The sequence below is a fragment of the Stegodyphus dumicola genome, chromosome 8, assembly GCF_044657685.1.
Source record: "Stegodyphus dumicola isolate Sdum_Otavi_A_Nest chromosome 8, ASM4465768v1".
Classification (NCBI taxonomy): domain Eukaryota; kingdom Metazoa; phylum Arthropoda; class Arachnida; order Araneae; family Eresidae; genus Stegodyphus; species Stegodyphus dumicola.
The window spans coordinates 121,621,963-121,648,540 of NC_140775.1; the positions used below are offsets into that span (position 1 = coordinate 121,621,963).

General features: G+C 31.4%; 1 protein-coding gene across 2 annotated transcripts; it reads left to right on the plus strand.

The window, feature by feature from the left end:
* The first annotated feature begins 4,375 nt into the window (after positions 1-4,375).
* LOC118192941 (astacin-like metalloprotease toxin 5) lies at positions 4,376-26,578 on the plus strand. 2 transcript variants are annotated; one of them, XM_035363955.2, is made up of 6 exons: positions 4,376-4,495; positions 8,234-8,313; positions 11,162-11,249; positions 16,356-16,464; positions 19,302-19,477; positions 26,276-26,578. In XM_035363955.2, the coding sequence occupies exons 1-6, from the start codon at positions 4,429-4,431 to the stop codon at positions 26,497-26,499; spliced, it is 744 nt and encodes a 247-aa protein (XP_035219846.1). In that variant the 5' UTR covers positions 4,376-4,428; the 3' UTR covers positions 26,500-26,578. The 2 variants fall into 2 exon arrangements, with proteins under 2 accessions (XP_035219846.1, XP_085679184.1); XM_085823058.1 differs by having other exon boundaries at positions 4,397-4,495; positions 8,225-8,313.

Consider the following 26,578-nt stretch of genomic DNA (forward strand, 5'->3'; position numbering starts at 1 on the left):
TCACTGAAACATTTCCAAATGAAAGCAGACCAGAATAATTCAAACCCACGTACTAAACTACTATAATTATATAACTTATTGATTTTGGATTTCTGTTATTGCGATCTACAGGTCGTAGAGATATATTTATTACTCTAGATGGGCAAGACAAAATTGGCAATTTGTTGCAGTAAACAATAGTACACATAAAAAATATATCAGTAAATAACTCATACAGAACATAGAGACAAGATAAATGTCCGCATAACAAACGAGAAATATCGTAGATTACGGACATCATTCACAGAGTAAAACCCAGCTATCTCTTTAAACCACACATTCGAGTAAGCCATAATTTAACTAGCTGCTGTGGCTCAAACGCACTTACTTATGTAAGCTTTTGGACCCATGTAAAACTTTGGAAAAAATCTCTCCTGAAGTTTCAAAAATGTGTTTTCTTTAAGCTTCCCCAAGTCGCCAAGGATTGTCGGAAGAATTTTTGCCTATATCTCGAGTTCTAGTTGAGTTATATTTACACTTTAAAGTGTTTTAAATTTGGAACATGAGTCTTTGGAAACATAATTATAAGATTTACAATTCAAAACATGAAGTACTGAAAATAAAATATTTGGCTTAAAGTTGAATTGTGCAAAAATTCACCCACAAATGTTTATATAAAATGCAAAATATAAATTCTACACATGAAAACAGTGCAGACAATTGGACTCGGATATTTAAAAAATTTACAAAACCTTTGTCTCAATGCATTGTAATTAATTTTAATATAACTTTCAATCTGAACTTTCCCAGTTTCATTTTAAACCCTAAAATCTGGCATACTTTAATACTGCATGTCACTGCAGTGAAATATACTATCAGTGATGTTATTCAACGTAGCGAAGTATACGATTAAAACCTAAATGCGCCCTTTTTTATGTAAAATTTAAAAACAGATGTAATTTAAATATAAAATTCACAAATAAATAAATAAATAAATAAAACGAAAACAAAAATAAAAATAAGTAAACAACTTTGAGGTGATGTGAATTTTGAATAAAAGTTTATAGGCATTCAAACCAAAGACCTGCTTTTTCAGGGGAAAAGGAAAAAAAAAAAAAAAAAAAAAAAAAAAAAAAAAAAAAAAAAAAGGTTTTTGAGAAGGTAGGAGGGTCGACAGCTATTTTAAATGGAAAGAAAGGAGCAAATGAAAGCGGAAATGAATGTAGCACCATATGTCGAAGAAAACTGAGTTTTATTCAACATCTACTAAAGTTGCTTTTTTGCCTAATTTTAAAATTCATGATAAATATTTTAGTGAATTTTTAAGAATGAGTAATATTTACTGTAAACTCGTATGCTATGCTATTTAGAAAAAGGGGGCGGAGAGAAAATGGGGAAGAAAGGAACCAAAGAAAACGGCGATTGGATTGTTCACGCGCATTTTGGCGGAACTCATAGCACGCTAATTTATAGATCAACTAAAAAGCTGCATTGCAGAGTTTGAGATGTTAATTCTTATTTTGCTACTTATTTAGTGCCTTGAAAAAGATAATTTTGGATTTGGACATGAGCGAGAAAGATGAAATCTGTACATATTATTGTTTTGTGCCTCATCTCTTGAATGAAAAATTATAAAGACTAATTAAATTTTAAAAATTATAAAGATTAAGACTGAGAAATTAAAAGCCAATTCAACTAACAATACAGATAATTCTGAAGATTCTTTGATAATCAAAGATACTCCAGCTTGTCAAAAGATTAATGAATAAATTTCATCGATTAATTAAAAAATTCCATGAACTGAAATCCTGGTCTATTCAATTTATGGAAAAATTCCTTAAATTCAATTTCTCATTTATTTTTATGAGTTACAGAAAAATTCCTTAAATTAATTTAAAAATGCAGACTTACGAAGCGAATAGCCCTTCAAACTTCATGATAAAAGTACGGAACCTAGACTATTTAAAATAGATGTATAATCGCAGCTTTTTCGTCGTGCTAAGATCAAAATCATATGACTCTACAGTAAAGTCCCACTAAATCGACTTTCAATATCTCGACATTCCGTATAACTCGATAACTTTTTAAGAATATTTTTAAAGATATCTCTAAGACAAACAAAGCAAATATTATATAATTATTATTTATGCGTATATCTTTCCTGTTATATTCAAAGATTTGAGTGTTCTTTTCCTGCAATGTTTTGCCGTTTTCGTATTATGCCATTTATTCTTGAAACTGCCTAACAAATTTCAAGATATGTTATAATACTTGGCAATGCTGTTTGCTTCTTTCGTGGATACGAAGAAAGTCAGGTAAGGGCTGACCGCTAACTCACATTTCTTTCTATTTTTGCGAAACGTTAGGAGACTTATCTTTGTGACTGCATCTTATTGTAAATTAAACTCATTCCAGTTCACTGCGGATATCGTTCCTCAATTCACATCCAGACGTATAAGTGTTATATATTTTTGGGAACTTCTGATATTCTGTGATGTAAAAATGTCATTCGATAAGAAAACAAACTAACGTGACAATGGAAAACTAGATGCCTTAAAGGGACTGGACAAAGGAGAAAATGTAAACAAAATTACCACGGATTTAGGTTTTGGAGGTGAAAGGGTTTAATTTGGAGTTTTAAAAACTCCACTCCTTATTCCGTAAAAGACTTTTTGGAAACTCAACAGTCTGGTCAGTCCAAACTATGTCTAGTTTACAGGACTCTATTTTTCACCCCGTTTTCAGTGACAGATTCGTTAACTTGATATAAGTACGCATGCACATAACAAAGGCATCTTTTTCAAAAGCGAATTATTAAATGTATTTAAAATTGCTTCAAAAGGGTCATTTTCGTGACATGTAGGTACGTATTTATATATGCGAATGACCATATGCTTAAAAATGATTAGACGTGGTGAGCTCAAATTTTGTATATAGGAATTGCTATAACACCTAGTATTGTTTACCCCTTTTTATTACAGTCGGCAGTATCACACGTATATATATATCCGCTTACCCAACTTAAAATCCCTTACCCGGATTTTATTTTCGCAAACGTTGGTAGCAGTCTTACACTCCAGACGTGTTTTAAATGATGAAAATATTCATGTATTCGCAATGTTAAATTCAAAATAATAATAATGATGATAATTTTCAACAAATACCGAAATCTAACTTCTAATGCTATCTCTCGCTTCCTATACTTACATTTGGGAAAGTTTTACTACTCGTTATGAAAAATTAAAATTACAAGATATTTGACAAAAATTGATTGGGATATTTCATTTTTTTAATGTTTGCAATTTTTGATGTCATTTTCAATCTGGTTTGAGGAGCGGTTATACAAGTTAGAATACCTCGAGAAAATAAGTTTGATTGAAGTGAGCAAAAATTGTATATAATTTAAGAGGCCGTATAAGGAAGTTCACGTCAGACTTCTTCGGGTTCTTACGCCTTTCACATAAGTTCTCAAATTTTGTAAAGCTGGGAAGATCAGTACAATATACATTCTCTACCCTCCAGAAAAGATACAAATCCGTTAATATCTCATGATGCGGAGGAAATTCTTACGCAAATATTACAATAAAATACACAAATGGCAAAACGTCCAAGTTCCTTGTTCTAATAGTTACCCATAACCGCTGTTGGAAAGAAATCAACAGGAAGTTCAATTTCCAAGGTATTTGCAAAAGTGAATTTATTTTGCGCCAAACCATAAACAGTGTAAGGATATCTTTATTTTGCTTACTTTAAGCAGATGAGCAATGTTGAAAATGTACCAGTAAATTAAAAAAAGCTCATTGGTGAAATCCGTACCAACATGACTCGGAGCGATATGGCGGTGAAAAGATGTTGGAGTAAATGGTTGATGGATATTATAATAAAGCAAGGAACCCGCAATGGATGGTTAGGAATGCTATAAAACATCATGATGGATGGCTTATGTAAATTACTTCAAATCAGTCATCTCTTCGCATTGTTTTTAAGTATGCTTGCTTAGATTTACTTAGATCTTAATCAGTTATGAATGCCATATTTACATTCATGAGACACTTATATTCCTAGACTGCAAATTTGAGCAATCCTTTATTCTTTTAAACTTTAGTCTGACTTCTGAAGAATGAAATGTTAAAAATATAATTTTTCTAAGATAGGATTTATTCGTGGATACGTGCAGTTGAGTATGCTTCATTATGACTTCTGACATTTACAAAAATGCATCATCGTAGGAAATAAAAATCACTAGAATAAAAGAAAAACACCAAATAATAAAAAGTGCCAAAAGAAAAGTATCTACAGTAACTAAATCTTTTAACTAAAATCATAGTCTATGAGAATTATATCACCTGGATACCTCCGTTTCAGACACTAATCTCTCTAACTATTCCTATCACCCATCCATTGATATTAAGGATTTCATGCGTTTTAACCCTACACTTTGGTCTTGACATGGCACGAAGCGGGTTATTGTCTCTCGCGATCTTTTGCTTTGCTAGTTATTGTGCTTTCGCGCAAGGTAAGCAAGAGAATATATATTTTAATTTTCAGTTTGTCACATGTGCATGGCAATTTACTCAAATTTACCTTCCAAATTTGTTTGATTCAAGTTATTTTCTTTTTAATACTTTTAATAAATAAATGTTTTTGTTTCATGCATCATAACAACGAATTTTGTTATTTTAAAATGTTTCGTGAACTCAGGACTTCGTGATTAAAAGCAGATTACTTAACTGGCACACTTAACATTTTCTTTTAATCCTAAATCACTTTTCATTTTTATCAATAAAACTATAAAGAAACAATAAAATTAGGAATAAACGCGCTATTGCCAATTACGTTAGTAATTTGTTAGCAATTGTCTTTCATACTTTGTATTTTAAACACACATACATATGTATGTATGTATGTAATAATTCTGGAATCATAGAAGAGGACTCAGCTTGCAGTCGTTGTGCCTGAGAGTGAAAGCTTATAGATGAAGAGAAGAAAACATGAACTTGATGAATTTCTAGTTTTTATTTCAACGCATATAAAATAATCTCAGTAAATATTTAACCAATCATACTGAAATCCGAGACATTTCTATGATTCAAGCATAACGAAATATGATAAAATGCTATATACACTGCGGGGGGAGAGAGAGGATAGCTCTATATTTCTCCTTCTACTGGGCCGATTGACAAAATTCAAATTGCGTTTTTCATGTCTCGAAAGCGCGACTTAGGATATATATTAGATTTATACGTAGCGTTGTTATAAAATACGTATTTTGACATAAAATCCGCCTTTTTCTGAAATATCATACCAATTGTTTTACATATTTAGCTTCCACGACTCAAATTACACCAAACTACCAAGTTTTGTAAAACTCACACGAGTAGTTTTTAAAAAATTGGCTCTCAAAATTTTAGCTTGTCAATGTTAATTGAGTTTGGTATATATTTATTAATATCTTTTTTTATTAAACTTATTTGATTCTTCCTTTCACATTTCGAAATTCAGGTTCATTTCAAATAAAATTCACTCATTTTTTATGATTTATTTTTAAAATTGGTATTATTAAATAACTTTTATAAATTTTTCAAAAAAACATTTGAATTATAACCTAGAAAATTTTTACCATCATCTTAAAGTAGGTGTAGTTCTAAGCATACTTGCAAAAAATTAGTTTTTTTATTCAAAATTTTCTAAGATATACACGAATTTACATATTTTCGCGTTTTGAAATTTTGCAGGTATGCTTAGAAATACATCTACTTTAAGATGATGGTAAAAATTTTTATAGATTATAATTCAAAATGTTTTTCGAAAAAAATTATAAAAATTATTTGAAAATATAAATTAAAAAAATAAATCATAAAAAACGGGCCAATTTTATTTGGAATGAACCTGAAATTCGAAATGTGAATGGAAGGTTCAATTAAGTTTAATAAAAAAAGAGATTAATAAATATAAACCAAACTCAATTAACACTGAGGAGCTAAAATTTTGAGAGCGAAATTTTTAAAAACTACTCGCGCGATTTTTACAAAACTTGGTAGTTTAGCGTAATTTGAGTCGTAGAATCAAAATATGAAAACAATTTGATATATTATTTCAGAAAATGTCCGATATAGTGTCAAAATATCTATATTAGAACAATACTATATATAAATCTGATACATATCCTAAGTCGCCCTTTCGAGAAATAAAAAACGCAAGCTGAATTTCGTCAATTGGCCGAGTAGAACGTGAGATATAGAACTGTCTCTCTCTCTCTTTTTTAAAATTTTATTTATTTATTTATTTTTTTCGCGCAGTATACATTGATTCTTAAAATTAGGACGCAGGCATTGTAGACGGGGAAGCAAAGCGAGGAGGTATTAGTAAGGTAAAAGCTAGCAGAAGAAGTGGCGTAATTAGTTGCCAGGGCTACTTATACCAAGTTTGATGTAAAAGCACATTTAATGTAAGATTGGTTAGTTAGTAGCATTAACGTAGAAAAATCTCGAATTTGGTAGGACAGATGAATGTAGGAGGGAAAGCACCAAATTTAGAATGTTAATTTTGAGGTCGCCAATTATTTTTTAAAGCAGCTATTGTAATTTATTATATCTTACATATATATATATATATATATAGAGAGAGAGAGAGAGAGAGAGATACATATATGTATATATATAGAGAGAGAGAGACCTTTCATTTGTTTTGCGATGATTTATCTTCACGTTTAATGTAGATTTAAGGTAAACGTTTTTCTTAAACCCAGTGAAAATATTCAGTGTTATTGTTAAATTGACTTAGTCTACTAACAGAATATGCAATACCTGATTAAAGATTGATACTTATTTTTCTCTACACTTTCATTTTGTTTGGCGACGTTTGATGATCTGCGTAGTTTAAATTTTGGAGTCTAAAGGTGTTAATTTAGGTTTGAATTTTTGCATATTGTATGGAGCCAAGAGTTCTTTTATGTACTGAGTTTAGCTAATTGATACATTTTTATTTTGATCTATGCTAATGTCTAAACATTGTTTTATTTTATCCAAGTCTCTATTTTTAAATGTTTTGCTGAGAGATTTTTAATGTGTATCATGGAAGATTCGCTCTTAGAATTATGAAATCATCTATATATATCGCGATTATCTTGAAGTTCGTTTCTGATCATACATGCAATTATTCAACGTTAACTTTTCGAATCTGAGTTTCCGCAATTTCACATAATCTTAGATACCACATTTGTCCTTCTTATGTTGGTAGATTAACTTTATCAGGCTTCCAAACATGAAATCTTCCGGCTGAGACACGAAGATCTCTTTATGAATTTTTCTATTCAGATAAGCTGTTTGAACATCCATCTGATGTGGTTTTAGATCATATTCGGAAGTTAAAGCTAGCAGCGTTAGTATACAGTTAAAGCAAAGTAGGGATGAAAATTTTCCCTGTTAGTAGTATATTCCATATTTTTGCAAGCATCCTTTGGCAACAAGTCTAGCTTGTACGGATCGACTGTGCCGTCCGCTTTTCGTTTCATTGGGAATACTTAATCGCAACCAACGGCTTTTCTGGTTCCTGCCAAACAGATTAATTCCCACGTATTATTCTCATTAAAGAACTGTATTCTTCTTGCATTACTACTCTCCATTTCATTTCGCACTTCGGAATACTTGTTCGGCACTTTTTAATTCAAATATTCACTCGTAAAGGACAAATGCAAATTTCCCAACAATAACATTATTGGACAAATTAAAAAATAATAAAAATGCATGATTATGAAATTATCTTTCATGTGTCATCCCATCGGGGAAAGGAGGAAAGAAAAATTGAAAGCCGTATTATACTAATTACATGTTATTTACATTTAATTCCGCTATATAAGAATTCCTGATTTACGCTCAGATATGTAACTTGGTTAATTATCCATCACGCATTGCTCTCGTCCCTATGAGACCATGATTAATAACTTTAAATTCGTGAACTTTTGTTACTTTTTATGTTAGTTACACTTCACATTTTTTTAAATTTTCGACCGGCTTGTCTGAATTGGTTACGATCAGTAAGGATTTTCTATCTCATCGAGCAATATTACTATATTTTGCATTTATTTAATTAATCTGCATTTATTTACTTCATTCGCAACATTTTTATAATAAATGTTAGAGCGCCTTTCTTGTTCTTATATTTTATCGAGTTAAAGTAACAAGTATTACTTTTGGCTACATTTATTTATTTATTTGTTTGTTTATATTTATATACATATACGTAGTTTTTTTAGAGGCTGTAAATTTGGGTGACATACCCATTGAAAACCCAGATTTATTCGGGGGTGATATCCTTGGAGTTGATGACCATGAGGTGAGTGATTAAATAAAACTTTGATTTAATTTATTAAGAATTTTATGGAATGCATCAAATATACATACAAACGTCACTCTAAATATAAAAATTTAGAATGTAGAGTAATTTAATAAGATCGCATTTTCTGGCATGAGATAAGTTTGAGTGAATGGAACTTAATGAGAAACGGAAAACATCGTTTTATGGAATGCGACGGTATCATACGCCCTCAAATGTTTCGTTAACTCAAAGTGAAATGCGAAATGACTTCACCTGCTCGTAATTTGAATTATCCACTTTTAAAATTTATATAGTTGCTAACACTTATCTTATTCTATTATAAATAGGCTATTTTGACGTATTTCAACTGAAGTAAAAGTATTATAATGATAGTGCATCTCTCTTAAACAGACCTAAATTTCACACTAGATTTTAAAATTAAAGCATTATAACTTAAATTTTGATAATTAAAATAGTAACCGATTTTTAATATAATATTTTTTAATATGTGCATATTTAATTCAAATAGCGAATAGGTTGGGCAAATGGCAATATATATATATTTTCCATTTTTGTTTAGATGGTACGCATTAGTCGAAATGTTGAGAACCGCTGCCTTAAGGCATTCAAAAGAAAGTTATGATTACACCAGTTGATTAAACCACTTCAAATGGGCCGCCCAACCGGTAAAGTGGTTAGCGTCGCTGACTGCCGTTCCGAAGGACCCGGGCTCGAATCCCGGAGAAGGCATGGATGCTTGCAAATATATAGTGTCGGTGCAGCATGGCCGCAATCTAAATATGCAACCAGCCGAAAGTCGCCTTGTGCCGCCCGATGGAAGGGGATAGGGGCGGAAGACCCTCCATACGCTCTCAATCAAAATTCGGGGCCGGAACTGAGCTAAATCGCATCGTCACCTGAATGGTGTTCGAAGCTCTCGCCAACGGGGCTGGAGTGAGACTCAAAAAAGGTGCAATCAGATATAACTGCAAGCTTATATATATGCTAACTGTTATACTGAAGTTGTTTATTTGTTTATTGTTTTCATAAGATCTACGTTTTGACATGGAGCTAAAAATGTGCACCTAAATTTTTCAAGTTAAATTACAGGACCAGACAACTACATGTCACTGCCTCTAGCACTATATAAGGGATTTGAGGAAGAACTTAACCTTAGATGTTTATTATAGCATTCTAAGGAAGTACACTTCTTAATTCAACATCTGATTCGGTCTTTCCTCGTTTACTTCTACTTAATGTATCAGTAAAACTCACATTATATTTACCAGCGGGAAACGAAATAGGAACTTTTAATAGAAGCGCTTTCTTTTATAGTCTGTTTCTTTAAAACAAGGTACTTCAAGGCCATTACCCTCCCTCCCCATTTGCGATGGAAACGCTTGCCGTGATCACCACGTAGCACTTATTTTCTCCAGCCTCATTTGACACTGTGTTTCAAGGCATTCCTCATTCGAGAGCTCTTTAAGAAGTTTAACATCCTAAACGGAAGTGAAATGCGGGAAGAGTAAGAACCCTCTTGCTGGGGCTGTTGTTCCTATGGTTACGAGGCAATCCGGAATAAGGGAAATGACAATGCTGTTCCTATTTTGAAGTAAGAGATTATGGATTTAGTTTGAATGACATACTTCAAACCGCAGCTTTCCACAAGAATGGCGAAAAGCTTACGTTTGATTCTACATTTCGTGAAGATCAGCCAATTAAACGATACAAAATGATCATGCCATCTAATTGGGTGACAAAGCACAAATTCTTCAAAAAGTTGCATTCGGCAAGGTATTTAGAGAATTTGTCGTTCGGTTTGATAGTGGTTTGACAAAGGGGCTAGGACAAAAGGACAGAACACCGCAAAAGAGGGTGCAAGAATTTGGAAGAAATAATATTCTTTAATGCTGAAATTCTAATATTTTTTAAAACAATAGATTCTTAAAGTTTCAAATAATCCAACATTTCTGAATTAATGCTAATAAAAAAGAATATTTTTTAAAATTCAGATGATTGACTTGTTAGGAAAAGAATGATAGCTTTTTCTAAATTAAACTGAAAAAGGATGTCGGTTAAAAAGGAAAGACCAATGGACTAACTTATTTCGAAACTAATAATCCTATTTTAATTTATACATGAAATTATTACTATACTGGAAGAGGAGAATTATTAGATTTTAGATCCCGCTTTTCCCTTCCCTTCTTTAGAGAAAAGAATTTTTTTCACTAAATTCCAGACGTCTTTCATTTAAAAAGGCAGTAAATTTATTATGAATTTAAATGAAATCATAGCTAATGAAAAACGATGGTTTTTCTCTCACTCGAATGAATGGGAGCCATGACGTACAAAGGCAAAGACTTAACTTTCTTTTTATTAAAGTTATAAAGCATATACTTTTCTAGAAATTATTTTATGCAGTTAATTTTATCAACAGTAAAGTGATAGATTTTGGACATTGGAATGCTGCTTCATATACTGTCTCATTACAAAAACAAATAACTACAAAAATTAAAAACTTTTATACTAAGAACTTCTATAATACATTATACAAAATTGTAATTAAACTATACGAACTAAAAACTGTTCTTCACTTTTTAATTTCTTTAAAAGTAACGGAGGGCGATAATATTTAGTTGCGACAATTTCAAAAATGATATGTCGTTTATAGTGAACAGACGCAAAATTCTATTTTCGAGGCTAATACCCCTCTTTTGGGATAAAAATAGGAGAACACAGGCGAGAATCCATAGGTTATGCATGAAACCCTTATAAATAGCAATTTATATGAAATGTATAATGTTTAAAATTTAATTTATATTGCTTAAAATTTAATTTAGTGTATCAATTAAATAACCCCTTTTAGGATCGCAATGCCGTTGTTGATAGCAGACAAATATGGCCTGGAGGAATCGTGCCTTATGTAACAGATCCTGGACTAAAAGAAACAGTGTGTAAGTAAACATTTAGTCTCTGATGTATAATAGGATTTTCTGCACCTAGTAAAATACGTTTTTGGAGACCTGGAATAAGTGTTTGCCTTTTAGACCGTATTATTTAAGATATTTCGGAGAGAAAATTCTAAAATCTTGGTTAAGCGATCAAATTCAGTCCTTTGGACTTAAAAGAATGTACTTATATCAATTTACTTGGTATTAACCGAATTCATGCAGTGAAAAAGCCTGTTGGAGGATGTGAGAGAATAATGATATTTTGTAATAAATGGATCCTATAAACAAGAAAACTCAAATAAAAAATATCAGATTAAAATCTAACACCTGAAACAAGAGTTCACTGTTAAAATTTTTTGAAATCAAAAATGTGTTTATAAAATGTTTGAAAAATACAAAGTATAAAAATTAAAAAGATAAGTGATTATGTACGAGTTATGCAACATATGTTGTTAGAAGCATCTTCTACGAATTATAACAGCACTGGAAATGATCATAAAAGTACTCATATATATAACTGTATACCATGTCATGTTTGTACCCTAAATGCTTTCCTTCCTCACCATGTCCGTTCGTGGTATTACTGGAAAAAATTTACGCCAGCAATCGGAAGATCCAGAGTTCGAACCCTGAGGAGGGAATCTTTGATTTTTCTTGCTGCGTGCTTCGAAAAAGCCTACCAGACTCTACAATGGCACAGGAATAAAATGTGGATGATAATTCGTCCTCACCTGGATTTAGCAACTGGAGTCCCCCCCTATATAAACACTATATAAGTAGGAAAAAATATGGCGACAATCTCGTGTGCTGGAGATAAAAATATATTATTTCGCCACTACTTGCTTTCATATCATTGAGTTTGTCAAAGAAGAAATTCAGTGAAGTTTTACAAAATAGGAAATAAATCACTAAAAATATTCGAAATACAAAATTCGTGCTTCCAGGTGCCCATGTTCGGGTGCGGGACTACGTTATTCAAAATTTGATGGCTGTAGGTACCGTCGTTTTATCACAATGAGAGAAACATACACACATATATACAGGTTTTTCGTTATTTAATTTCTTTAAAAATAATAAAAGGCGATAATATTTGGTGAGAAGAATTTGAAAAGTGATACGCCATACGTATAGTAAGTCAACACAAAATCCCATTTCGAGACTAAAAGCCTCTTTTGAGCTAATAATAAAATTAAAATTAAAATCTATAGATATGACCATGCTTTGGAGACTGAGAAATGAGTCTAGTGGAAAGAATCTAAAAGTAGCCCTCGGTGAGAACTGCAATCACACACATACATGACCTACAATTTCTCTTGCACGAGCCTTCAGCAGAGCCAATTCTCAAAACCTTTCATTTTAAGCTGAAAACAATATATATATATATATATATATAAGATTTAATCAGTCTATTAAAAATTAACTAACTTCACGATTTAAAAACAATAAACTCGTTTCTTAAAACCTTTTTCTTATTTTCCTTTCCAATTAAAGTTTGAAGTAATTATCGCATTCCTCTTGTTTTTTTCAGTCCAAATAAGCAATTTGCCCAGAAGGACTATTAATTTCGTTTCGGCATTTTGCGTTGATTCACTACAAGCGTTGTTTCACTTTTCAAATTGCCACCAAATATTATCGCCCTGTATTATATTTAAACAAATTAAATAATAAAGAATCTGCATAAATGTATGTACGCCTCTCGCACTGTGATAAAACAACGGCACCTAGAGCCATCCAGTTTTGAATAACGTAATCCTCCTGTGAATATGGGTATCTGAAAGCTCAAATTTGAAATTTGGAATTTGTTTTATTATCGATTTCATATTTTGTAAAACTTAAACGAATTTTGGGTTAACAAACTGAAGGATTTCAAAGCGAACAATGGCAACGTTGTGCAGAAAAATCATTTTTATCTCCAGCGTGCGAGGCTGTGTGTTGGAAATTCTAAAGATATGCTCATTTTAAAATTATTTTATAGAATTTTACATTTTGAGTACGTAGAACATGATATTTAATAAATAAATGTAACATGGAAAATGTTTAAAAAAATGCCTCTTTGGATGCAATTTAAAATTTGAAACCTTTCAGATTTTTTTCTACAAGTGGGTAGTATATTCAAGTGAAATTCGAGGCTCTGAATTCTGGGAAAAGAGTGTTGATTTTCTCACTGTTCCCGCTTCAGAGAAGCCTAATAGCCTCTATATTGTATTTAACTGATGTAAAGTGAAAGAGATTTATAGGATCTAACAGTTTTGGAACAATCAGCGATGCCTTCACCAGGATTCGAAATATATACCTTCCGATGAGCTGTCTAACATACTGTATATTATAATACATAGACACGTGGAGAAGAAGAAGAAAATTTATAGTTCTTAAAAATATTATTTTCTACTTTTAAATGTCATTGATTTAGGTAACTATATAAAAATCATGAGACGTCATATAATATAATAACTACTGCAGGCGGCTGGCCTTCAGTAGTTATTATATTAGACGTCTCAAGCAAGCCAGCTGCTTGTTTTTAAAGAAATAATATAGCGAATATAAAAATATGTATGGCAAACTCTAACACTCAATCGAGAATTCTGCTGTGTTTAAATATTTTGTGATAATATGCTGATATCACATGCTGTTTTTAAATATTTTTGTGACTAAAATTGAAATTTATGTGGCGTAAGTACGAAGAACGTGATATTTAATAAATAAAATTGACGCATAAAATGTTATATATATGCTTACGCGTTTATATGTTAACTTAATTTAATAAATAAAGTGAACACATAAAATACAGACTCAAAAAACTGTTTGTTAGCCAGCTAGCTAAGATAACTAAATATTGTTATGATGGATTAAGAAAAGACTGAGAAAAGATGCAAAAATGAATGCAACGCTTTAACAAAACTTAATCTTAAATTCTAAACATATGCTGCTATTTAGCTTTTAAAAACTTTATGATTTTGTTGTTGAACTGTATGTGGCGTAAGTGCGAAGAAAACGATGCTTAATAATAAAACTAAAAAGACAAAAGAAAAAAAAAGTCCTTAGCAGGAATGAGTGCAAGAGTAGTCCGGTAGCTTGTAGCTCAGCAACAGCGTAAAAAACCTTAACAAACCTTTTTAGGCGCCCGTAAGATCTGAAATTTTTCAGAAGTTATTTCCCCCTGTTTCATCCTGAGCCATTTCCGATGTAAAGGGTGGCTATTCTACCTGTATGATTTATTTAACTGTTTTTATTTTTGAGGTTTTGGCATACAAAGTTTATAATCGTTTTATTTATTTATTTAGTTTTAAGTTAAAAGCAGTCGCCTTGAAAACCCGACTGCAATTAGAGCTTTTATTGCTGAACAGCCAACTTTATCTCTTTTACTGTAACCGATAATTGTCATTATTTTGAGTGTGATGTAATTCATCGCTGAAATATTCAAGTTTCTTCCTGTAAAATAAAATGTAGTAAATGTCTGTATCATAAGTATGGATCGTAATCTTGTCAATGGCTCATGCTTGACTTCAAAGCAGCGCCGGCGTCGAAGTAAAGATCTGTTAGGTAAATGAGACTTAATAATTACAAGCTTTGGAATTTGCTGACTGACAACCCTTTTTCTCTTAGCGCAAATGGCTATTAGACTCGAAACGTAAATTTGAGTTGTTTTACTTTAAATGTCTTCCACTATGTGTTGTTTCCCTTTTCATTCGACTATACCATTCGGCAAACAGTATGATTAATCTGTCCATAACTGGCGAACTAACTAAGCTATATAAAAGCAATGATACAGTTCTTAAGAGTATTCTTTTTTGACTTCTTAATCTGACTGATTTAAATAAAAAAATTATGTGGACACCACATGACTTCCTTGTGCAGCTTATTAAATTACACGCATTTTTTTGCTCACTTCATTTAAACTGTTTTATCTAATTTCATTAGAGATGTATTTCTCAGAGTTTCTACGCAAAAACAAGCAATTCGGCCTGCGAGCAAGAAGACAATATTTTCGGTGCACAAAACTGAACTTTCACTTTTGGTCCCATTCGGCAAAAATAAACAAAAACAAAAACAAAAACAAAAAAAAAAAAAAAACTCAGGTTGATACAGAAACTGATTTAATACAGTATTCTACTAAGAATTTGAAATGTAAACAATAAGCGGCTTCGGTAGGCTTAGTATCACTTACCAAATTTTAAATTGTTGATAATTCTAGGACTATCGCATTATTTATATTAAATAAAAACAAAAATACTTTAATTGGAACATAATAGCAATATAATTCAATCTCTTTTAAAGCAAAAAAAAAAAAAAAAACGCACAATTTACCAACATATAAGTAAAACATCTGGGCTCACTGAGCCGGGCAACAGAATGAGTATGTATATATATATACTTTTGATTCTGCCGACTAAAACCAAAATGAGGTGCAAAACCACATGTTATAGTAGTCCCATTAGCAAAATTTCAATGTTCTGAAGTTACTCGTTTTTGAGTTATGTGAGATAAATACCGGTATAGGTACAGACGTCACGAAAACATATCGTCTGAATCCTTTTTAAATCCATTTTACAATCAGTTTTGGGAAAAAGAGTGCTTTATTCTGTCCTTATGAACAGATATAAACATCATTCAAACGGATTCGAGAACGGTCAAAATGGATATTTTCATTCAAATATGATACCCAAAATATTTCACGATTACAGCTTCCTTTACTTTGTACAAGGAAGTAAAAACGCATTTTATTCATGATATACGTTTCCCTTTTCAGATATACAGAAAATATATATCATTCCCCTGTTAGTCTAAATGTATTCATAAAAAATTTCGCTATTCCGCCTGGCCAACTCTTTTGATAATTTCTCGTATTAAACTAACCATATTAAATTTTAAACTTCTGGGCGACCGTCAAAATTTGAATTCTTTCAGTTTTTTTATTTAACCGGAAGCAGTATTCTTTCTCTAAAGAATAAGACATTTTTGGCGGATAATTTACAAGATTCAAATTTGTGAACTGGAAAGTTAAATAAGGAATGGACTGAATTAGAGCTTACGTAATAACTGTATATGTCAAACTTTATTTGGAAATATTTTTTTGAATGAGAAAATTCTCATTAAAAATGCTTATTTCAGTCGACTTCGTTATGAAAGATGCACTCGATGATTACAAGAAGAAAACCTGCATCAGATTCATCCCTAGAACTACAGAAAAAGATTACATTAGGATATTTCCTGGACAAGGGTGAGAAAATGCTTTTAATATCGACTTGTAAAATTTAATTAAAATTGCTATTTAACTAATTCAAATTTTAAATGCAGTTATTAACCCCAATAAATGTAGAAAATAGTAATTTATTCTTTCATTATAACCATGTAAGATATTTAGTCTTTCTCTGATGCAACTTTTGATCAAACCTCAATAAGCGACTATGCCTTCAAAGTACTACAGAGACTTGAGAAAGGTAAAGAAGACCCTTTATTTTAAAATTAAGTGAGATGAACAGAAGGTTTGGAAATCAGCCAGCATTTATGGCGAGAACTCAAGATAGAAATTCCATATAAATCTAAATCTAAACAGCTAACAGCTAAAGATCACGTACAGTAAGTTAATTCTGAAGTTGTGTCTTAAAGCTATCGGCATTATAATGCGTAGCCGAAGACAGAAACTCAAAAGAGCACACCTAGCAACGTGACCTTCACTAAGCAAAATACTCTCTGCCTAAACCATCTCAAACCCTCACTTATATACGTGAGAGCTAATTTACATTTTGGAGGGAAATAGAAAGAGATAAGTGACAGTAAAGATTCAATTCAGAGCTGACTTCAGAGACTGAGATATCTCCTTGTTAATCCTCCTTTCCGTTTTGAATGGGCTTTGAATTGTGTTATGTTTAAACGTTATTAGTAGTTTGAAGTGGTAACTACTAATCGTGCTCTGTTATACTGAGAAAAGCAAAATTCTGTTATACTGAGAGTACTTTTGTGGAAAATTCCAGAACTGTAAAGGTAAAATAAATTGTTTTGGTAAAATAAACTTTATCGAGTTATCATTGGTGCTCTGCCCATTCAGCCCCTTAAGAACCGTAAGCTCTGAAAAATATTAATGGCCTTGAAAAAAAAAATTTTCTTCTGCTGTTAACATCTTTCAGGATGATAATACATAATGCAACTGAGCATGAACAATGGACAGATGGTTTTCTTCTAAATCAATTCAAATAATGCAAGGGTCAATGGTCCCACACAGTCGTGAGATGCCAATCAAGTTCAAAATATTTGGATTATATTAAAGCAGAAAATCAATTTAAAGAATTTAAGCAATAAAGAAGAGTTACACGAAACTGTAATTTCATACTGGTCTCATCTAACTCCAACGCATAGTTTTAGACAAACTTGGGAGTAGTGTGCCCAAAGAACGTAACTACTCGCAGTAGGGGTAAATCAGAAAGACTTACCACAAACAGACAGACCACAAAACGTTTCTCTTGAGTTTCTTTCCAGTTTTGTTCACAGTTTAGAGTCTGAGGCCTTTTGAGGGGAGTAGTTTGCTTGCATGATTTTGTAACATCTGTTAAATTAGATATCACTCATAGGTAGTTACTTTTCTGAGCTTTCTTTCTTGTAAATTTTATTGAATGCTTCCATCTTATTGATTTTCCTACCACAGCTTTGGAACAAACGTAAGAGATATATAGACTTTTATTACTTTAATTAACCAGTTATCATGATTTAAACCTTTTCTGTCACTTTTTCTTTCTGTTTCCAAGCTAGAATGCAAATTAATTCCCAAGTATTTAAACTGAGGTTTTTAAATTGTAAAACAGAGGGGTTTCGCCTCTCGAGGCCACGTTACTGAGTTGCTGCTAGCTGAGATAAGATTTGTAGTCTTTGGCCTTGCATTATAGTTGCCTATATTTGAATATCTACTGGGGTTATGCATATGAGGACAAATTCGCGTCAAACGGAATTGTGTAGTCTTTAGCCTCTAGCTTACTTGAATTTAAATTTTACATTTGACTTACTTTAGATTACATTGCCACAAATAGTTGGCTGAATTGCAAGAACAAGTAGTGCATTTTGTGTTTATATTCTGATTTAATATACAGGTTTGTACTAAATTTCTTGTCTTAAACTTTTAGAGTTAGGGATAATTCTTTGCCAGTCTATCTAACGTTTGGTTACATTTCATGACAACTAAAAAGACTAAACTTTATAAATATTATTTTAAAGTAACTGCTTTGTTAAGCTAATATTTCATCATTTATAGAAAGTTAAATTCAATGTATACTTTGCTAAGGTAATATTTGAGGATATATCGACTAATTAAATTTAGTATATGCTTCGTTAAGTTCATATTTCATTACTTATCAACTTATTTAATTTATGTATTTAAAAAACATTCGACTAATTTAACATGCTTTTTTCAGCAGCTAACGTTTCAATTTTTATCTACTAATTAAGTTCAATAAATGTTTCGTTACGCTAATCTTTTATCCCTAATGAATATCTGTATCTATTTAGTGTCTGCAAATAGAAGTGCTTGATTTCCGAATCAAATACAGACGCAAAAAATAGAAAATAGTTGTTTTAAAATTTTCTGTGAAACATAACAATTTATATCAATTTAAGAAAATAGATATGCCTGAAATGAATTTCCCATCAAATAATTATAACAAGGAAGCAGCTATTATTGCTTTTGATAACTTGCTGCAGAGTATTAATTTTCAAATTGCTGGAGCTTAGAGCACAACTTTGGCTCAATAGAACAATCATATACTACGTGGTAGGAATATAAATATTCATATAGAATGGACGAATAAATACACTTCGCCTTTGAAGCAAATGCATTTATAGAGTCATTCAATATAAATATCATAAAACTTAAACGAAGAAAGAAAGTTAAAGCATTTGTGTTTCAATAAGTATTCGCTTATTTTACAGACAGAGTACATATTACGATCTAGAGTTTCATGTAATTAATTAGGAGTTTCTTGACATAAATAAGGAAATTAGTTAATTATTATAAAAGCATGCATAAAATGGAAAATGTAGCTTCAAATTATGGCGATTACTCATTGACAGGTGCTATTCTCATGTCGGAAAGACAGGAAATCAACAACCAGTTTCTTTAGGCCAAGGATGTGGATGGGCCGGAACAGTTATCCATGAACTCGGGCATGCAATTGGATTCTACCACGAGCAGAACAGATCAGACAGAGATGACTGGTTGATTATCTACTGGGAAAACGTGAAAGAAGGTCAGTAACTCTTATTCTGCAAAATTATTGGAGACGAGAGCTTCCAAAGTATTAACACTGATGCTTGTGAAAAGCTGTGATCAGTGTAACTAATTAGAAGAAATAAACTTCTGCTATTTGAAGGTTTTGGTAAGGAAAGGAAATATTATTGCAATAGTAATAAGCAATTTTACCTAGTTTTCTAAACTATTGTTTCATCATATTTTATAACATCATATATTTTGCAACAGGTATGAGAAAAAACTTTTTATCTCTGAACTTTTTCTGTACTTATCGTTCTGTAGTATTATCAGGTTCAATGTTTCTTCTAACCTTCTTCGGAAACATACAATGACCTGACTAGAACAGAGAGCTTACTAAAGCTATGTTCACTAATTGTAGTAAGTAGACAGGATACAGACGAAGGGTATACAAAACCCTTTATTTTTTTCTTTATATACAATGACTTCCGTACTTCGGAATACAATGACCCTCCACTCGGGGTCTAACTTAAAAGATATCAAAATAAAACTAAACTCTAATTTAACTTTAGAATAAGATTGGCCTTATAATAACAGAAAGCGTATGTAGCACAGAGACTGTGAACACTACAATACGTTTAATTTATCAAGAGGATTAAAACCTCTGGCCTGGAAGGCAAAGTAGCAACTGCGTAACTTCTAAGGTAAGCGGCCTGCTTCGAACTCACGGCTTCCTCTCTTCTGCTTGGCAAAAAGGCCACACTTAAATACTTGGCGTTCGCCAGACAACTTTGCATAAACTCCTTCACGCTTATAATTCTGGCCGGAAGTAGAAAATAAGAAGTGATAGTAAAGATTTAAAATAAAATAAACGTTAGTAAAACTTAAGATCCTTACAGTATTAGCTCTAAAAATCTTATAAAGAGTGGAGTGGGCCAAGTTCGTAAAAGGGACAAGTGCGTACAGCGGTTATTTTTATTAAGAGTGAAATTATGAGTTTATATGCGTGAAATTTCCCTGGCTATTATGTAGTCGAACATTTTATAGCAGGCTTTTTAATAATTCTGCTTTTTCCCAGTTGCACGTGAAACATGATTTCAAAGTATCAAGTTACGTTCTTGTCTAATTTATGAGGAAATATGCAGAGTAGTTGACATTATGTACACTATATTATCAAAATGAAAATTTGAAAAGAAGCTTAGAATCTTAGTTTATATTAATTACACAGCAGTAACAGCAAAACGTTTGATAACCGACAGCGTAAAATTTTTTACATGCCAGACTGAAAGTGCACAGGTTTGAATTCCAACTTTACAAAAATCAGTTTGCACTTACTCCACTTCACTTTACACAGCGTCTGTAAAAGTTGTTTAGCTGCCTTTATTTTTTTCAATCGTTGGTCGTAGACGTATATAGCTCCAATTATAAAAATGTTTCAAATAAGTCAAATACTCATATTTTGACATATTAAAATACATCAGTTTTGTAAGCATTAAAGTATCTAAATTTTTACATGGTCTCCCGACGCCAACATTAATATTTAAAAAAGTATATCATTTAAAAAAGTGATCAGCAAAAGTTGACCATGATATTTAATTTTTAGCTTTAAAATCATGCTTCTTGAAAATTTCCGGGTTGTAAAGAGATCAAAACATTTATGCAATTAAAAATAAGATATCGATTTAGGAAAAGGTTTCTTGTATTAATATGTTACGTAACGAGCATTGATATGCAGATTGTAGTGAAAAGTTTTGATTAATGCAAATTTTTTCCAAAAGGAAATCTTATTAACAGGATCTTCTAGAATTTATATTTTGGATGACAGCTGCAGGCGGCAAGTAAGAATACATATCCAACTTGTAACACTTTTTGCGCAAGTAAAATAAAACATGAAAAATATCTCCAACGCAGTTTTGTAATTTTTACAAAATTGATCTTTTTCTAATCTTATGTTATCAGAATCTGAATATTTACTTTATTAAAATCAATTTTGTAATTGGAAACACATCTTTACAACTTATGCATTCAAAATTTTTTAGCTGTGTGATGATGTTTAGAAATTGTAGAAAAAGATGCATCTGTTATTCTGAGTAAAGAATTTCTGATTTTATAAAAATGTGATGGTTAGAGTATTTTTAACAATAAAGTTTTACAGATAAGTACTTAGTGTAAGAGTCATCAAAGCAATTATAATTTAAGAAGCAAGCAACACTTATGTGAAGTTTTCTGAACTAATTTTCACAGACAACTGCGATGAAGAATTAGGTCTATGAATAATATTAAGGCAAAGAGTCAGTAATTTTCAAACTCGTCAGCACATTTTGTTTGTAGAACCATTATTTAGCCAGAATAATAAGTTTTTATTTAATTCTTTGAATATAATAGTTGTACAGTCTAATTTCATGTTATTGTGCAGTTCTAATCTTGTGAAATGATATTTGCTGGAACAGCTCTGAGCGATAATTTGCCCCATTGATTCCCATTTGTTCTATAGAAAAAACGAAGGTTCTAAAGGAAATTTTTTAAATTTGACTAATCATGAAGTTTCAATTCTATACATTGAAAAATATTTTACAAAATTTGCTGCAGATCTCTGTAGATCACGAGCACTGCTATACCATTAGCCAAGGGTTCCTAATAATAGAAGTTTAGAACTTTTAGAATATGTTTTCTCAACCAGGAGCCAATTCGTTTTTAGGAGGAATAGCATAGTTCCAGGAAGGAATGTGGTCAGCCTTTCATTTATCTGCTAAGTTTTAACTGTCATATTCTTTGGAAATATAAGTTGCGCGAAACAGCTTAAGACTTAAAAGTGAATCATTACTATGTCTTGTAAAATACTATAGAGACTAAAAAGTTCGCTAAGGACGTTTTTATTTAACTCAAATAAAAGTTAACAGAAGACATCAGTCATGCTTACAGAAGCCAGCATTTTTAACTTAAATCAAAAGTAATGAATTTGGTTTAACAACGTAAAGCCTAATGGCTACACGAAGAGTGTAACACCCAAGTTGGCTCTGACCTCAAGTCGATGTGACAAACCTAATGGCGACAATAACGCAGCGTCGCACAATATTACTCTCAAGAGAATCAAATTAAAAGTGTCTTTTAGATGGCAGACTGTGCTCTAATCTTACCCTCTGAAACCTTCCTTTAAATATTTTCTCTTTTCTGTCTCATTTGAATTTGGTCAAGCTAGAAGTTTACATTCTGTCAGGAAAACGGGGAGCGAGGAGGACAGGAAAGCACTTTAACATAAAATAACTAGTTAATAAACTAAACGAGATTTTAAAAAGTATTTAACTTTAGTTTATCACTGCAAAAAAGTATTTTTAATTCAAGATTTAGTACTTATCAACATTTCTGCAATTTGTCATGTTTAGTTTATAAAACACATCTAAATATAAATAAACTTACATGTGTTTTTCGAGTTTGGGGAAAAAAACGGGAGAATGATCGTCTGACAGTAGTGAAAGGCGTGCATCGATTAAAAATAGTCAAGAAATTACTTTTGTCTTTCCAAATATTTTTTTTTATTGAAGATTGATTAAATTTTTATTGTCTTAAGCCTGTTGTCCTCATTTTGCGGAATATTATACAAAAGAAAGAGTTGTTCTTAATGAATGATATAAACAATGAAGAAGAAACTCGCTACGAGACTTAAATGAAAATCGGAGAGTAGCGATGAGAAGCAGCCGAGATTTCTCATAAAGAGAAACGTAAATAGAAGTACATTATTAGATTAGGATTCAAATATTGAATAATTAAGTGATAATGAATTGTTGTGTATATACTATTGATTATATTTTCTAAGAAGTAGTTATCGAGGCAGAAAGAAATGCTGATACCGTAGAAAGTACGAATAGTTTAATGAATGGAATGAATTTAGTTGTCGGCAACAAACACTTTCTTTCCTCACTTTACTATCATTTTTTAAATATCTACTAACTTATTAAGACACAATAACACGCCGTATAAATACTAATTCAGAAGTCAAACAACAAAAATCAGATTTATATTTTCGGTTTTGCAGCTGAGGATGGTGGTTCGGAAAAACCATCGAAACTAGTCCTGTGAAAATTTTGTAAATATAACGCTGAGTTTTGTTGTTTGACTTCTGAATTAGTATCTACTAACTTACTTCATTAGTGCTCAAATTAGTACCATTCGAATATGGATCACTCGACCTTAGCAGATCTCGTCACCTGAATACGGACGATGCCGCAGTCAACGTGTTAAATGGAGGGTATCCGCCGAAAACATCGCGGACGAAAACGTTGCGGAGAAAGCAACGCAAGGAGAAAACGTTGCGGTACAAAACATCGTGGGAGAAAAGAAAGCAAAGAGAAAACATCGCAGTTCTAAAACATCGCGGCACAAAATATTGTCATCGAAAATAAAGCAATTCAAAAACTTCGCAGTTTAGAAACATCGTCATCGAAAATCTCGTTGTAAAATTTAAAGTACTTACAAATCATCCCATGACGATAACATCGCACACATGCGTTTTTCAGGTTTTAAAAGTTGTAAATGCATTTTCACATAATGAATGGAGAGCGAAAGAAGAAAAGAAGGATATTTTTACTTTCATATTTCTTATTTTTGAATGAACTAATAAAGTTTTACTGAAAAAGTAAGAAGGAAAAGCATTTAAAAATTGAAAATGAGTAGAAAATTAATGCAACCTACAACACTGAATCGAATTTTAAATTTACATAGTTAATTTACAAAGGTCGTCAATAACTTTTTTTTATAAAGTTTTACTCAAAATTTTTCATGAAAAATATAGCCTAAAAATGTTTAAAAAAAGGAAAATAAATAACTGCATGAGGTTAATTCTATAAAAATTGCTTAGTGAATTATAAAATTGCTTACTTTCAAGTTTGTTAATCTGATATTGTTTGGGTGAAAATTATACCTTGTTTTGTTTCCCTTTATTCTTAAAAATTCGTTAACATTCCTTGCGCTTCCGAATGTTTATGCGAATTTGCATTTACAACTTTTAAAATCTGAAAAACGCATATGTGCGATGATTTGTAGGTGCTTTATTTTTCACCACGATATTTTCGATGAGATTTTTTTAAACTGCGAAGTTTATGAAGTGTTTTTTTTTTCGACGACGATATTTTGTACATGATGTTTTAGAACTGCGATGTTATCTCTTTGCTTTCTTTTCTCCCACGATGTATTGTACCGCAACGTTTTCGCTTTCGTTCTTTCTCTGCGACGTTTTCGTCCGTGATGTTTATGCCTCGATGTTTTCGACTGTAACCAAATGGAGTGATCCCTTCATTTAGAACTATCTAAAGGAAACTGGTTTTTATTCATGTAACACACGGAGATAAGGGCGAAAATATACCATGTAGCAAGTCCGTTCAGCTGATTTCGAAACTAGGAATGAATTACCAGTCCTTAATAGTCCTTAACCATTCGGCCACTGGTATGCTTTTGTTTTTAGTTTACAGCTAGAGCAATCTTTTGTTTTACATTCCAGAGCTGAATATGCATAACAGTTTTTCAAAGGCATAAAACGTTATTTCATTACCTTCGTATACAACGCTTTAGTACTAAAGAGTATGATTTTGATATTTTATACCCTTAACAGATGTAGAATTACATTTATAACAGATTACCTTCATAACTTTTGTTCTAATCATGAAAAAGAAAATAATATTAGTTTATATATAATACAAAAATAAATATTATAAAAATACAAAATATACAAATAATATATATTAATACAGTACAATTATACTAAAACCAAATTTTATATTCAATGTAGGATTATGTTATATGACATGCACGCAAATACCTAGATATTCTGTTGTAAGTGGTTAAGAATTTGTGAAATATTAATAGCAATTTGAAACCTTTTAAAAAAGCAGAATTAAGATTGTTTTGCTTAACACAAGTGCATTTATTCTTTTATCAGTCTTTCTTATCTTCATCAGTTATTTTTCTTTTATCTTTTATTCAGGTACCTTAAAATTATCATACTAATGTGAATTCTAAATATTTTATTACGATAAACTGATAATTATGAGGATTATACACTTTTATAGCGAGATATGATGCTGTAATTAGGCAGCAAAGATATTTGTCGCGTGGCATAAAAACTGCATTAAGGCACAAAAACAAAACAAAACAAAAAAACAAAGCAACAAAAAAAAAAAAAAATATTGGTGTCTCAAATGTGAAATCGCCAAACTGCTGGCACTACTTACAGAAATTCATCCCAAAGTGAAAGAGGATAACTGAATATTTTAACATAGAAATATACCTAATGTCAGAATGGAAAGTTATACGAGTTATATTAGATGAACTGAACAAAGAAAGGAATCGGTTAAAAAACTATAAAAAAGTCAAACGTAGCCGAAGGAAACTCAGCTTAACAGTACGTGGGTAAATACTTCCTTGAGAAATTGAGATGAAAAGGCTTACCTGAAATTGTGGCATAGTAAAAATTCATTTTTTGTTGATTAAAAATTTATTAATTCATATTTCAAAAAACAGATGAGGAGCTTATAAGATAAAATATGATGGAATGTGCTTTTGTTAGCTTAATTTTAAATAATAAATAAAATCCATACACAGCCTTTATGTCCTACTATATGAACAAAAGTGACTTATAGTTTGACATTATATAAAATATCAGCAGTAAACTTTCGTAACTTATTTTGGCCTCAGATTTAGATTAGATTTTGTATATTTGATGAATTTGCGTTTTATTTCCTGTTCGTCTTGATTTTATCTACATTATTTTATTTACATGAAAATTTGAATAACATTTTTAAAGAGAATGATAGGAATGTATCAATGCTTTGTCATATCTTTACAGGGATGGCGGATCAGTTTTTCAAGTTGAAACCTGACCAGAACCAACTTTTGACACCATTCGACTACGATTCAATCATGTTATATGGATCTTACACTTACTCTAAAGATCGTAAGAAACTGAAGACGATGGTAGGGAAAGATGGTCGATTTTTGCAGGAAGTTGCTTTTAAAAAAGGACTCAGTCCAAGTGACGTCATAAGGATAAAGAAACTTTATAAATGTTAAGATAAGAAGTTTTCGTTTATAACTTACAATTCTGAATACTGGAATTATTTAGGATCCAATAAATTTATGCCCCTAAAAA

Excerpts from the sequence above, each read along its gene's own strand:
- LOC118192941 (XM_085823058.1), top strand. The coding sequence starts at position 4,429 with ATGGCACGAAGCGGGTTATTGTCTCTCGCGATCTTTTGCTTTGCTAGT. Across the intron at positions 4,496-8,224 it reads TTATTGTGCTTTCGCGCAAG|TTTTTTTAGAGGCTGTAAAT; the intron begins GTAAGCAAGAGA and ends ACATATACGTAG. Across the intron at positions 11,250-16,355 it reads TGGACTAAAAGAAACAGTGT|TCGACTTCGTTATGAAAGAT; the intron begins GTAAGTAAACAT and ends TGCTTATTTCAG.